Raw genomic sequence first — 12,594 nt, forward strand, 5'->3', positions numbered from 1 at the left:
ATAAAGCCAACATAAAAGAGTAGCCCTTTGAACCCACGACCTTATACAATACATAAATGTATTGGCACAATGCGCTCGTTGTATTGGTCCACTAAGTTATGTGACTTTAAAGGTTTTTATCACATCCTGAGATGCACATTTTCGAGAAGCTTCAAAGGAATCAAGGTAATTGGCAAAATATTAGCAAATACCATGCCTAACAATTAGTATGTATTCCTGAAATGTTAAGGGAGACACACACACATGCGCATGCGCACACACGCCACTGTAAGCTTTTTAGAAAAAAATAGTGGATGAAATTAAAGGCATATTTACACATTGTAAATTCTGTGTCTGCTATCTCTCTGCTATTTTATAGGGGTAACCATGTGTTCTTGAAAGGAAGAGAGAAAAGCTTGGCGGAAGTTTCTGGCAGACAATTTTTCATAGCTTCACATTTTTAGGGAAAAATGGACCTATAAAGGATAGGAAACCTTTTAAATATATAATGGACCAACTGGAATTAGGCTTTGCCTTTGCATATTTACTTTTCATAAATAACTTTAGAAGATCCAACTCTTATTGGTGATTATCACTCCTCTGAGTTTATTAACGGGGCTTTCGTCCCCTGTGATATTAAGCTGTAAATCCCTGAGAAGGATGCGCTTTGGGCACTTCGAAGGAGATTTAATGCGTTGCGCAAAGTGAGATTCAAATTCAAATACTCGCGTTTGTTAATTGTATTCTCTGTGCCAAGTACTGGGTACAGCTTAGAAGCAGAGCCAGCGAAAAAGAAGAGGTGCTGCAGCTTAACAGCATCTAGATACCTCCCTTCCCTCCTGGACCATTCCTCGTTAATACCTGTCCCTTACTGGACAGAATCCAGGCTTGTCGCCACAGCTCATAATGTTCTCTTCTTAGACGTTAAAGGTCTCAGAGCCATAATTCCGCTTAGTGCAGACCTTCTGAAAACCTGTGCGAAATTATGGTCTCTTTTGGAGGAAAGAACCATCCACCAACAATTACATCGCATTCAGGCTCAGAACACTTTCTCTCACCTCCTTAACTTACTTCCAGAACTTCTCTGAGTCCTTTTAGATATATCCCAGTAAGAACAAGAATGACCAGCGATCTAAATTTGGGGAGCTTTTAATGACTTGTATGCCACTTTCACCCAAGATTTAGTGGGAGCTGGGGACTGTCATAGAAGTTACAGACCTGAATACACCCCACCTCTTTAATTCTTTGGTTGTGCCCAGTAGCAAAGAACAGACACAAGCACATGCTTTGGGATTAAATACTTCCCACCAGTTGTTCCAGAAGAGGAGAGAGAGAGCTCCTAGTTGGAAGGCATGTCCTGAAACCTCCCCCCTTCCAAGGGGGATGGTGTAAATGTAATGGAAGAGGAGGAGGAGGGGTCCATAAATCAGTGACCTACAAGTTTCCAAGAGCTGGGTCATCGGTCTAGTCAGGGGAGTGTCCCAGAGAGGAGGCAGGATCATCACAACGGAGGAGACTGGTGTCCTGTCACCCTGCACCACGAGAAGGCACGGGGTTGCCTTTCATGAGGCTGACTGGGAGAGATGGTGTTCTTATCTTCAACGTCCAGACACATTGCTCTTTCGCTGGACGCTCCATCTCAACCAGACCCTCCCTCAAAGACAAACCATGCACTTTTTATCTGAGCTTCGCAGAGAAATGAGAAGGAAAAAAAAAAAACAAACAACCGCTAACCTGCACATCTCGCTCTCCCTTTGTAACTTCCTCTCCTCCTGCTTCTTCCCAGCTTTGCCAACAATGGAGGGCAGCTTTGAATCTTCCCGCGTGTTCCGTTATAAAGTACAAATACATTATGTTGCTGTGTGCATATGCCAGAAAGCATGGTGAAATTCCCCGAGCGACGGTTCGTTGGGATACTCATCTGTGGGAGAAAATCACCCAGTAGGTCACAGTTTGAGTTTACCCAATATTAAATAACTTACCCCTTCTTTATATGAGACTTCTTAAGCTTTAAGGATGTGCATGTGTGTGTGCACGCACATATACGCATGTGTGTACGTTCATCCCTTGTCTCCCTAAACTAGTTTGGAAGTTTATTTAACATAGAGGATTCTATCTCCAATTCTGCTTCTCCAGGTGGTGACAAGTCTCATAATACTTCCAAAGAGGTATAGCCATCCAGGGAATGAACCTAAAAATCTGTTGGGGTTTGTTTGTTTTTTTGGCTGTCTCCTTTTACCATGCTTCCTACTTGAGTTTATTTTGAGCCAATATGCCATCACTTTTATCACTCACTGTTTTCTAGTGGTAAGTATGAACCGTTTGTTTTGGGATATCTTGTGTTTGATTTGCCTTCTCCCTACAGGTGTCCCCTTAGGGGCTTTCTTTGAACATAACCTGAGTGGTCTATGTCTGGCCACATGGCCAAGATACCTTCAGTGTTTCAATGTAATGCTCTCCTCTTTTATATATTTCAAAACAGTTTCTAGTTCGAGCTGGAATTGCAGTGTGTCGGCTCTCATCACAAACACACAGAAGCCCACAGGCATCGCTGACGTGTACAGTAAGTTCCGTCCCGTGAAGCGAGTTTCCCCACTGAAACACCAGCCAGAGACTCTGGACAGCAATGAAAGTGATGACCAAAAGAACCAGAAGGTGGAGTGCCAGAAAGGGAGTGATTCAGAGCCAGGCCCCCCACCTGAGGAGCTCAGCCCTGGAGATGGAGACAGTGGCCCCCAAAGTAAGAGCACCGAGCCCAGCACCTTGCTGGGTGAACTGGAGCATTATGACCTTGACATGGATGAGATTCTGGATGTGCCTTACATTAAATCCAGTCAACAGCTTGCCCCTTTTACCAAGGTGACTTCAGATAAGAGAATTTTGGGTTTGTGCACAACCATCAATGGCCTTTCTGGCAAAGCCTGTTCTCCCGGAAGTGCCGAGAGCTCACCGTCCACCCTGACACCATTCTGTGTTCTTTCTCCCGTGAAAAGCCCTCACTTGAGAAAAGCGTCATCCATCATCCGCGACCAGCAAAAGCTCTCTGCTGAAGAGTCTGAGAGCTCACCGCCTTTGGTTAAGTGTGGCTCCGCATACGAGCCTGAAAACCAGAGCAAGGACTTCCTAAACAAGACCTTTAGTGATCCTCATAGTCGAAAGCGCGAGAAGGCAATGCCAGACTGCCAGCTCAGGGACTTCCATCCACAGTCCTCTGCAACAGAACCCAAAGTGGAAGAGCAGATCGGGGGTGTGAGCTGGACCAGCTCCCAAGGCCCAGAAGAAAGGAGTGAGTATCTGAAAAAAGGGAAAAGCATCTTGAACATCGTTAAAGAAGGACAGATATCTCTCCTGGTGAGTATGATCTAATTCGGTAATCTAGAGACTCCAGTTGTACCAACTCCTTCATGAGTAACAGAATGATGAGTGTTTGTTCCCATGCCGCCTTAATCTTTACTCGTAGCTTTAGTTTGATGATGTGCCTTTTGAAGTTTAAAATCCAACTTTAGATTAGTACCAGGGAAGATAAACAGCTATAGAGGGAGTGTTATTCCCCTTTAACTTTGCAGGACTTTGACTGAAATGGGACACATAATCTAAAACAACACAAGTCTAGGGGCACCTGGGTGGCTCAACCGGTTAAGCGTCCGACTTTGGCTCAGGTCATGATCTCATGGTTAGTGAGTTCGAGCCCCACGTCGGGCTCTGTGCTGAGAGCTCAGAGCCTGGAGCCTGCTTCCGATTCTGCTTCTCTTTCTCTCTCTGCTCCTCCTCCACTTGTGCTCTGTGTCTCTCTATCAAAAATAAATAAATGTAAAAAAAAATAATTAAAAAAATAAAACAAAAACACAAGTCCAGCACTTGCTTTAACATGACTCTTTATGTCTTTCTTTTCCCTTTTCAAATGGTCCCTAATGTTCCCACTCACTTACTCGTGGGGATGTGTGTGTTCCTTGTTGATGGCGGACCTGCCAGGTCCATGAACAGAGGGTCTTCTGTTTTATCCTGATCATTATTCAGAAAAGTTGGACCAGGACGTTTAAGAACGTTTGCAGATAGAGCTTACCCTAGAGCTTGGTTGCCCTCTGACCTACATGGGGCTTTTACTCAGTCCAGCTCTGCATGTCTAGGGAGTGCAAAGAAGCTTTTCCAAAGACTCTAGTCACAGAGTTCACATGATGTGTAAGAAAAGCCTGTTCTGCCTCGGCTCAGAGAGAGCTCAGCCGAAATCACACCCCATCTGCCTGCATTGTTCTTTTCTGGCTTCCAGACTTGGATCAAACAGTAGCAAGCCTGGGCTGATACCATGATGTTAATTAAAGTCTCACTCAAGAAAATCATCGTATCGTGGCAGTGCGATTCCACTTAGGGTAAAGCCATACAGAGATAAGTACAATGTGCTTGGTCCATTATCCCAAATCTCACTGTTATAGGATAATAGGATTGAATGGTTTTACCAAATAAAGTAATAAAAAAATGTTTTCCTGCTGAAAATAGGTTTTCCATTTCTCCTGGCTCTTTCTCTCTTTTTCTTTCTGGTTCATTTCTTCCTTTTGTCCATCCCATGTTTTCATGTTTCCCGAGTGATGATACCTCTCAGTTCACCCAACAGTCTCTGTCAACCATGGAACTAACACAGGGAACTAAGCTTCACTACAGGTGAGAAAATCAAAGTCCAAGTAGCGTCCAGGAGTCTGTCTGGGGTGAAAGTGTCTAGAAGAACCCCGTGGTGGCGCTAGTCATGGCAGCCATCATGAGTTTGCAATGAAAGCCAATTCTCTGTAGTTCAAGGCAGATGAGATGCTTGAGAGAAGTAGTTCCTTCATTCAACAAACCTACAACAGAGAATAAAACACAGTCCGGCTGTCAGCACTTAGCAGTCGAGTGGAGTAGACAGAGAGGGAATTTGCCAATCACCATAAATATCATTGCAGTTGTTTAGAAAGCCAGCTCGGAGTCTCCGCAGTCTTGTTGACCTATCCCAGTCTCCATGTCTCCCATGAAGATAAGTCTCTTGAGAATTCATGTTCTCAAGGGTAGCAGAGCAAACTCTGTAATGGGCAATCATCAGAATTGATGGTAAGGAATTTTGACTTACTACATCCCCAGGATTGGCACCAGAGCTTCCGGAAGATCATCTCTTCTTACCAGTGCCCACAGCAGAACCCCCACAGCATCTCGTTCTGATTATTGACTTAAGTGTTCTAATCTTAACTCTTTGTACAGCCCCACCTAGCTGCTGACAACCTAGACAAAATTCACGACGAGAGTGGCAACAATCTCTTACACGTGGCCGCATCGCAGGGACACGCAGAATGTCTGCAGCACCTCACGTCTCTGATGGGAGAGGACTGCCTCAGTGAGCGGAATACGGAGAGATTGACTCCAGCAGGCTTGGCCATCAAGGTGATCGGTTGGGGCTGCGCCCTCCACCGCTAAAAGTCGGGTTGGGGTTTTGGGGTTTTTTTTTTTTAGGTCTTATTTTCATTTATTTTTGAGAAAGATACAAAGAGCAAGTGGGGGGTGGGGGCAGAGAGAGAAGGAGACAGAATCCCAAGCAGGCTGCATGCTGTCAGCGCAAAGCCGGACATGGGGCTCGAACCCACACACCGCGAGATCATGACCCATGACCGGAGCCAAAATCAAGAGTCAGACACTTAACTGACTGAACCACCCCGCTGCCCCTGATTGTTGTTTTAAGATTCCTAGTGAGCTAAGTCAGACACATGAGTGTAGGGTGGGGAGGGGGGAGCACAGTATACCTAGTAAATGGCAAATGAGCATATGACATTTAAGATAGTAACCATTTCAGTTACTAACTGCTTTGAGATTTGGAGACTACATTCCAATTTATTGTGCAATGAGGGTAAGCTTCGAGTCAGCTAATAAAGAGGAAGTAAAATGATCTATTGCAGTTCTCAGAACTATTGTTACTGCTGGTGACTGCAATTCAGATTCTTAACCACACCTGGATTTATCTGAGACGGTTTCATTTTTTTCCTAATGTGAATATAATGAGCGAAACAAATGAGGAAAAGGTGTATTTTAAGGAATGATAGCTCTCAGGAGTATTTCAGATAATAAAGCAGGCTTCTAATGGATCACATCTGAAGTTTAAATGTCTTCAGGACCCAAAGTTGTTTAGAGGGTCAGTGCCGAGTTTGAGTCTAGCTCTTGGTGGAGCACAGTATGCTGTCTGTCAAAATCTATACAAATTAATGCCGACGGGGAAAGAGTTAAAACCTAGAAATTGTCAGTCAGGGAAACATGGTCTTTTATAGCACTGCAAGTGCGTGCCTCTGTAAAATATAACACATCGCTAGAAGGTTAGCTATTAAACTAAAATTACTTTTAAGATCTTTGGCAAATAAATGTAGAATTCAGTCATATTTATGAAGAAGCCAGAAGTGAAGTTCAGGGAAATATAATACAGCCTGTGCTTCTACGTATGTGTTTTGCTAGTTATGTCTTCTAAAAGCTGAATGATCATAATTTTTAGAAATGGAATTACTTTTGAAATTTACTAGGGGAACTTGCTAGTTAAAGAAATCTGTTTGTGAATTCACCGGAGAACATGTTACATTTGAAAAACAAGTGGTTGCTGGCCTGCCCCTCGCATATCTTTTAAGCAAATCTGAATTTTTGCATCGTTAATTTATTTACCATGTGGTAAAGTTTTACGTATTACAAGTTGCTTTCTGTTTTATTTAATTTTACTCAATGATAATGTACTATTGCAAAGATGCTATAGAAAATAATATTTTTTTTTTATAAAATAAGAAATCTATGACCTTGGTAGATATCGCTTTCCTTTAGTGAATTTTGCCATGTCACATTAAGAGCGGAACTGAAGGCAGCCATCATGAAGAAAGAGAAATTAGATGCGAAGTCAGGGTGCATCATAGTTGAGTTCAACAATGTGTACCAAGTCCAGTAGGTACTATGTTAGATGAAGGCAATTCAGATTTGAATGAGACGTAGTCCCTTTTCTTAGGGAGCTAATAGCCAGATAGATTCGGCAGGTAAGTTACCAGCAATTCAAGTGTGAGGTGGCGAATTCAGGATCTAGTCCTAGATCCGAGTCCTGCAGGAAGGCAGGGCTTGGGTCTGGTCATCAATGGACATGAGTCAGTGATGAATAAATTATTGTTGCATGGCCAATAAATATTGACATTTGCCTTGCTGTATGAGTGTTTATAAAATACAGGTCTTATTAGTTTTTCTAACTAATGTTAGATTATGGAGTATATCTTAGCTACATAGTTGGAAGAGAAAGGTTTTTTTTTCTTTGTTTATATCCCTTCATGCTTGTTTTCACAGATTAAGAGTCTTCAGAGTAGGACAGTACATAAGAAACTTGGTGGCATTTCAGCCACCTGGGTATAAACTCTTTCTATGGTTTCCATATTGTTAGTCCATTCTTAATAAACTGCTTCAGTCAACACACTGCTATCATATAATCGGCATGGAAACTTAAGCTGCAGGGCATTTGGGGACATCTGGCTGGCTCAGTTGGAAGAGTGTGCAACTCTTGATCTTGGAATTGTGAGTTCAAGCCCCACGTTGGGTGTAGAGATTAATGAACAAGAAGAATAAGAGTAAGGGTAAGGGTAAGAGTAAGAATAAGAATAAAACTGTAGTGCATTTTGTTTTTTTATTTTAATGAAGAACACATATCAAACCCATAAAACTTAAAAGCTCTTATTTGGGGTCTCAGACTTTTCATATTTTTACTTCCAGGCAATGATATGAGAAAGGGAAATCTTCTATTTCTTCCTTTAATCTAGAATTTACAAAAGCAGTAAATACAGATATTTTGTGAGTGCCACCCCCTTTGGAAATTGGTCCCGACACAAATCCTGCCTCAGTCCATTCAGTGTAATTTGACAGACGTTGGTGAAGTTGAGGGAGTTCTAAGAAGTCATCATTCTTTTGTTTTAGGACCTTGTTTTGAACACCAGTGACCAGCCGATGGTGTTTCAGCTCATTAAACATAGGTCTGAGAGCCCTGCTGTTATTAAAGAGAACAAACTCGGTACAAATGGCAAAAGTTGCTGAGATAATATGACTGGGCTGACAGGAAGCAAAGTCAGAGATAGGATATCACATAAAAAGATTACCTGAGGAAAGCGGCTTTGAAGGCTTAAGAACTCCTCTCCCCTCCACTTAAACTCCTTAGATGGAACATAATAAATTCTTACCAGTTACATGCAGAATTTATTGAGGGTTTTCTGGGGAACCCAGCACTAAATACTGTGGCAGTTCAGCGCATTACTGAGTCCCCTTTGGGAACAGTTTGGCAAAAATAACTGGAAAGAAAGATTTCTATAAGGTGAGAGCAGTGTGTTTCTCAAATAGGGCCAACACGATACATTATTTTAGGAGCTAAACAGACATGGAATGAAATACCCTTAATTTCTTTTTCATTTCTCATTCAGTCCTTTCTGATCAAGCTCAAAGACAACATGTTGGTCTGGTGAAAAAATGACTTCATCCAGTTCATCCAGTGAGTGACCCCAGTCTCAGAGACTTCAGGCAAACAGTCTCCTGCCAGAATGTAATAACATTTTGTTTGTTTGTTTTCTTGGTATTTCTATTTCCGGCAAGTGATGCTGCGTTCAAAATCATAGTAGCAATATATTTCCTTCCACCTTTGTGGCTGCATTTTGTCACTTAATACATTTATTTCAACATCACCTTGTGGAATAACTAGACCTAACAGACATCTAACAGAACATTCTAGCCAACAACAGGAGAATGCACATTCCCCCCCAAGTACACATGGGACATTCTCCAGAATAGACCATATGCTGGGCCAGAGAACAGGTCTCTGTAAATTAGGAAGGATTGAAGTCATACAAAGTATGCCCTTTTAACCATAGTGAAATGAGGTTTAGGAGTCAGTAACAGAAGGAAATTTAGGGTATTCACAAGTGTCTGGAATGAATAGAATAATTATTATCATGTATCCAGAATAATCACTCCAGAATAATCACTTATCAAAGAGGAAATTACAAGAGACCCTGGAAAATATTTGGTGGTGAATGCAAATGCAGTATATTATCATTTAAGGATGTAGTGAAAGCAATGCTGAGGATGAAATGTATAATTGTAAATGCCAGAATTAAAAAAAGAAAAGGAAAATGATCTAAAGTAATAGCTTAGGGGCGCCTGGGTGGCTCAGTTGGTTAAGCACCCCACTCTTGATTTAGGCTCAGGTCATGATCTTGGAGTCACGAGGTCAAGCTCCTTTTGGGCTCTGTGCTGGCCGTGGAGCCTGCTTCAGATCCTTGGTCTTTCTCTGTCGCCCCTCTCCCCTCTCAAAAAAATTGTTAAGAAAGAAAGAAAGAAAGAAAGAAAGAAAGAAAGAAAGAAAGAAAGAAAGAAAAGAAAGAAAGCTAACAGCTTAATCTTCTATCTTAGGAAACTTAAAAAAAAAAGAAAAGAAAACTACATTTAAAGCAAGCAGAAGAAATTTGAAAATTCAAGCAGAAATAAATGCAACAGACAACAGGGGAAAAAAAAAACAACAACAGAGAAAGTCAACAAAACCAATTCTAGTTCCATGAAACGATTTTTTCAAAAATGAGTAAGCTTTTAGTTAGACTAAGACAAAAAGAGACAAGACTCAAATCGTTAAAGTCAGAAATGTTGCCGTATGCTCCCGTGTTCTGCATACGTGCTGCTTGCTCTGAACGGTCTTGCCTAGCAGATGCTCGCCACTATTCTCCTTCCTTTGTTCATTCAGAAGGAACGGAACGCATGGTGTCCGTGGCTTGTTGGGTGTTGATTCATCCTGGTAGGGCACAGTTGGCTTGCTCAAAGCGTGCAGTCTGAAAAACATCTGCATTGAAGGATCCATACACGAAAGGATGATGGGTGGGGTATAGGGAGCCCAAGAAGAAAAGTGCAGTGTCCTGGACTAAGAGCAGAGCACTGTTACCGTCTGAGAGCCGGGGGTGCCAGCAAGACAGGGCTGAAGGAAGGAACTGGCTGATTTTTGACCTTTGACTGGTAGAGGGACTCAGCAGCCAGTGGCAACCCCATAGGGGTTGGGGAAGCCAGGAACAGACAGGACCTCAAACTCCCTCTCTTTTCGTGGTGTCCCACTACCATTCTCCATCAGCCAAATCTGGGGGCAAGGGAGGCGGCCCATACAGACCAACCTCCTCTGGCAGCCAGGAGGGCAGCAGAGGGAGGAGACAGATCAGTGGGGACACCTGGAAGCTCCTCGGCCCACACCTGGCCCTGCTAGGTTCCCCCAGGGGAAGAATGGTCTCTGCCTGCGAATAGTTGTGAGTTGACTACTTGAAATTCCAATATGCAAATAAGTGTAGATGAATAATGAGGAGATTACCTCCTGCATCTTATGTTTAGAATACGCTTCCCACACTCCATGACGCGGTGGCTCTTTTCTCCTGGTCTGAGGCCCCACCCTGGGCAAACCGGGAAGGCAGCTGAACGTCTCGCTGGTGTTATAGAGGATCTAAAAGAGCGTGCTGCTAGTAAGAGGTAATAAGTGTTGTGTGCCAAGGACTCTTACATGCTCTGTCTCATCTGCTGCTCCCAGTAACTGTATGAGGTCATTATTACTATCCCTGCCACTTCACAGAGGAGAAAACGGACTATCAGAGAGGGGAAGCAACTTGTTGGAGGTCTTGTAACTAAGTAGTGGATTCAGGATTTAAATCCATTCCCAAGTCTGGATCCTCGTGACTAGCTTATACATGTCACGGCTGCCTTCCTGGTTTGCACAGTGTGGGATCTCAGCACTGGAGGAAAGAGCCAGTGCGCTTTGGGGACGGAGTCCCCAAAGCCTTCAGTGCAGGTAGCATTGGAGCCAGTATAATAGGATTATTTTCTTTCTTTCTTTTGGAATCCTGCCATTTCAAATTCTCAAGGGTTAAAGCCTATTCTCAGAGTTAATGAATAAACGGATATTGGTATATTCATACAATGGAATACTTGGCAGCGGTAAAAAAGAACAAACTTTTCATACAAGCAGCAGCACGGTGGACTCTCAGAGGCATGAATGCTCATAATAAAATAAAAATCCTATCAGTGGTTGCCTGGGGCAAAGGTGAGGACCTGAGACCCTGGAGTCCTAGAGACTGGGGGGAGTGGGGGGGCTGGAGATGTTCTATATCTTGATTGGAGCAGTAGTTACAAGAGAGTATGTATCTGTTGAAATTCATCAAACCACATGCTTAAAACACGGTAGGGTATGTTTTATAGTATTATAGTATTGAATACCTCAATACAGTGATTTAAACCAACTGATTAAGTTTATGAAACTGCATTTACGTAAAAATTCCCCAACTGATTTTGAGTCAGAACCACAGATCAGAAGTATAATACATGATATGCTTATACTGCAAATAAATTAAGCCAAATACAAGAACCAAAATTCATGTGATTTTTTTTCCCTCGGCAAAATTACTGTCTGTGAGGTTTTGTTTAGTTTTTGAGAGAGAGAGAGAGAGAGAGAGAGAGAGAGTGAACATAAGCAGGGGAGAGGCAGAGAAAGAGGTTGACAGAGAGAGAAGCCCAAGCAGGCTCTGTGCTGTGAACACAGAACCCGATGTGGGGCTCGAACCTGATGTGTGAGGTCATGTCCTGAGTCAAAATCAAGAGTTGGACACTTAACCAAGTGAGCTATGCAGGCGCCCCGTGAAGCTTTTTTTTTTTTTTTTTTTTTTTTAGTTTATTTTCTTTATTTTCGAGAGAAAGAGAGGCAGAGAGAGAGAGAGAACCTGTGCAAGCAAACAGGGAAGGGGCAAAGAGACAGAGACACAGAGTGAGGGAGAGAGAGAATCCCAAGCAGGCTCTGAGCTGCCACCACCAGAGCCTGACACAGGGCCGGATCCCACAAACTGTAACATCATGATCTGAGCCAAAATCAGGAGTCAGACATCCAACTGACTGAGCCACCCAGGTGCCCCTATGAGGTATTTTTCAAACCTGAATTACTTTGAATTTCTTTCTTCTTTTTGTCAATCTAGAACGGTCAGTTGGAGTGTGTACGTTGGATGGTGAGTGAAACCGAGGCCATTGCCGAACTGAGTTGTTCTAAGGATTTTCCAAGCCTCATTCATTACGCAGGTTGCTTTGGTCAGGTATGAGGAATTTTTAATAATCAGATTTATAAGCAGTCGCTTCATTGTAATATTTTTAAATGAAAAACATGTTTTAAACAACCTAAATATTCCATAATAAGATATTGGATAAATAATGAAGCTACATACATATGATGGAATTTTATGGGAAAAAACATTTATCATAAAATATTGAAACATATGCTATAAAACCATTCCTGTAATTTGGTACCAACTTTGAATTCTAGAGAAAGAGGAAGAGACGTAAATAATAAGATTAGAAAACAAGCTGTGTCACAACATGTTCACAGCTGTTACCACTCAAGGCGGAATTACAAGTGGCTTTTATCTTCTTTTTTGTATTTTTCAATATTTTCCAAATTTCCTACAACAAATGCATTTAGCTTTCGTCAAAAGGGAAAATGATACATTTTCTCGTACCCAACATTAAAAGGAAAATCTTCAGTAAGATATTAATCAAGGAAATCTCTAAGATGAGCAAACACACTAACTAGATCAGTCG

The 12,594-nt window shown here is 42.3% G+C and overlaps 1 protein-coding gene across 5 annotated transcripts in view; it reads left to right on the forward strand.

Moving 5' to 3' along the window:
• Positions 1–12,594, forward strand: part of SNCAIP (synuclein alpha interacting protein) — a 165,158-nt gene that overhangs the window by 120,508 nt on the left and 32,056 nt on the right. For all 5 annotated transcript variants that reach the window (XM_040444324.1, XM_040444329.1, XM_040444327.1 and 2 more), the window contains exons 4-6: positions 2,462–3,330; positions 5,203–5,382; positions 11,979–12,092. In XM_040444324.1, the coding sequence (XP_040300258.1) occupies positions 2,462–3,330; positions 5,203–5,382; positions 11,979–12,092 (1,163 nt within the window). The remainder of the gene's footprint in view (positions 1–2,461; positions 3,331–5,202; positions 5,383–11,978; positions 12,093–12,594) is intronic.

Source organism: Herpailurus yagouaroundi, unplaced genomic scaffold (genome assembly GCF_014898765.1).
Source record: "Herpailurus yagouaroundi ecotype Mexico unplaced genomic scaffold, PumYag 192, whole genome shotgun sequence".
Classification (NCBI taxonomy): domain Eukaryota; kingdom Metazoa; phylum Chordata; class Mammalia; order Carnivora; family Felidae; genus Herpailurus; species Herpailurus yagouaroundi.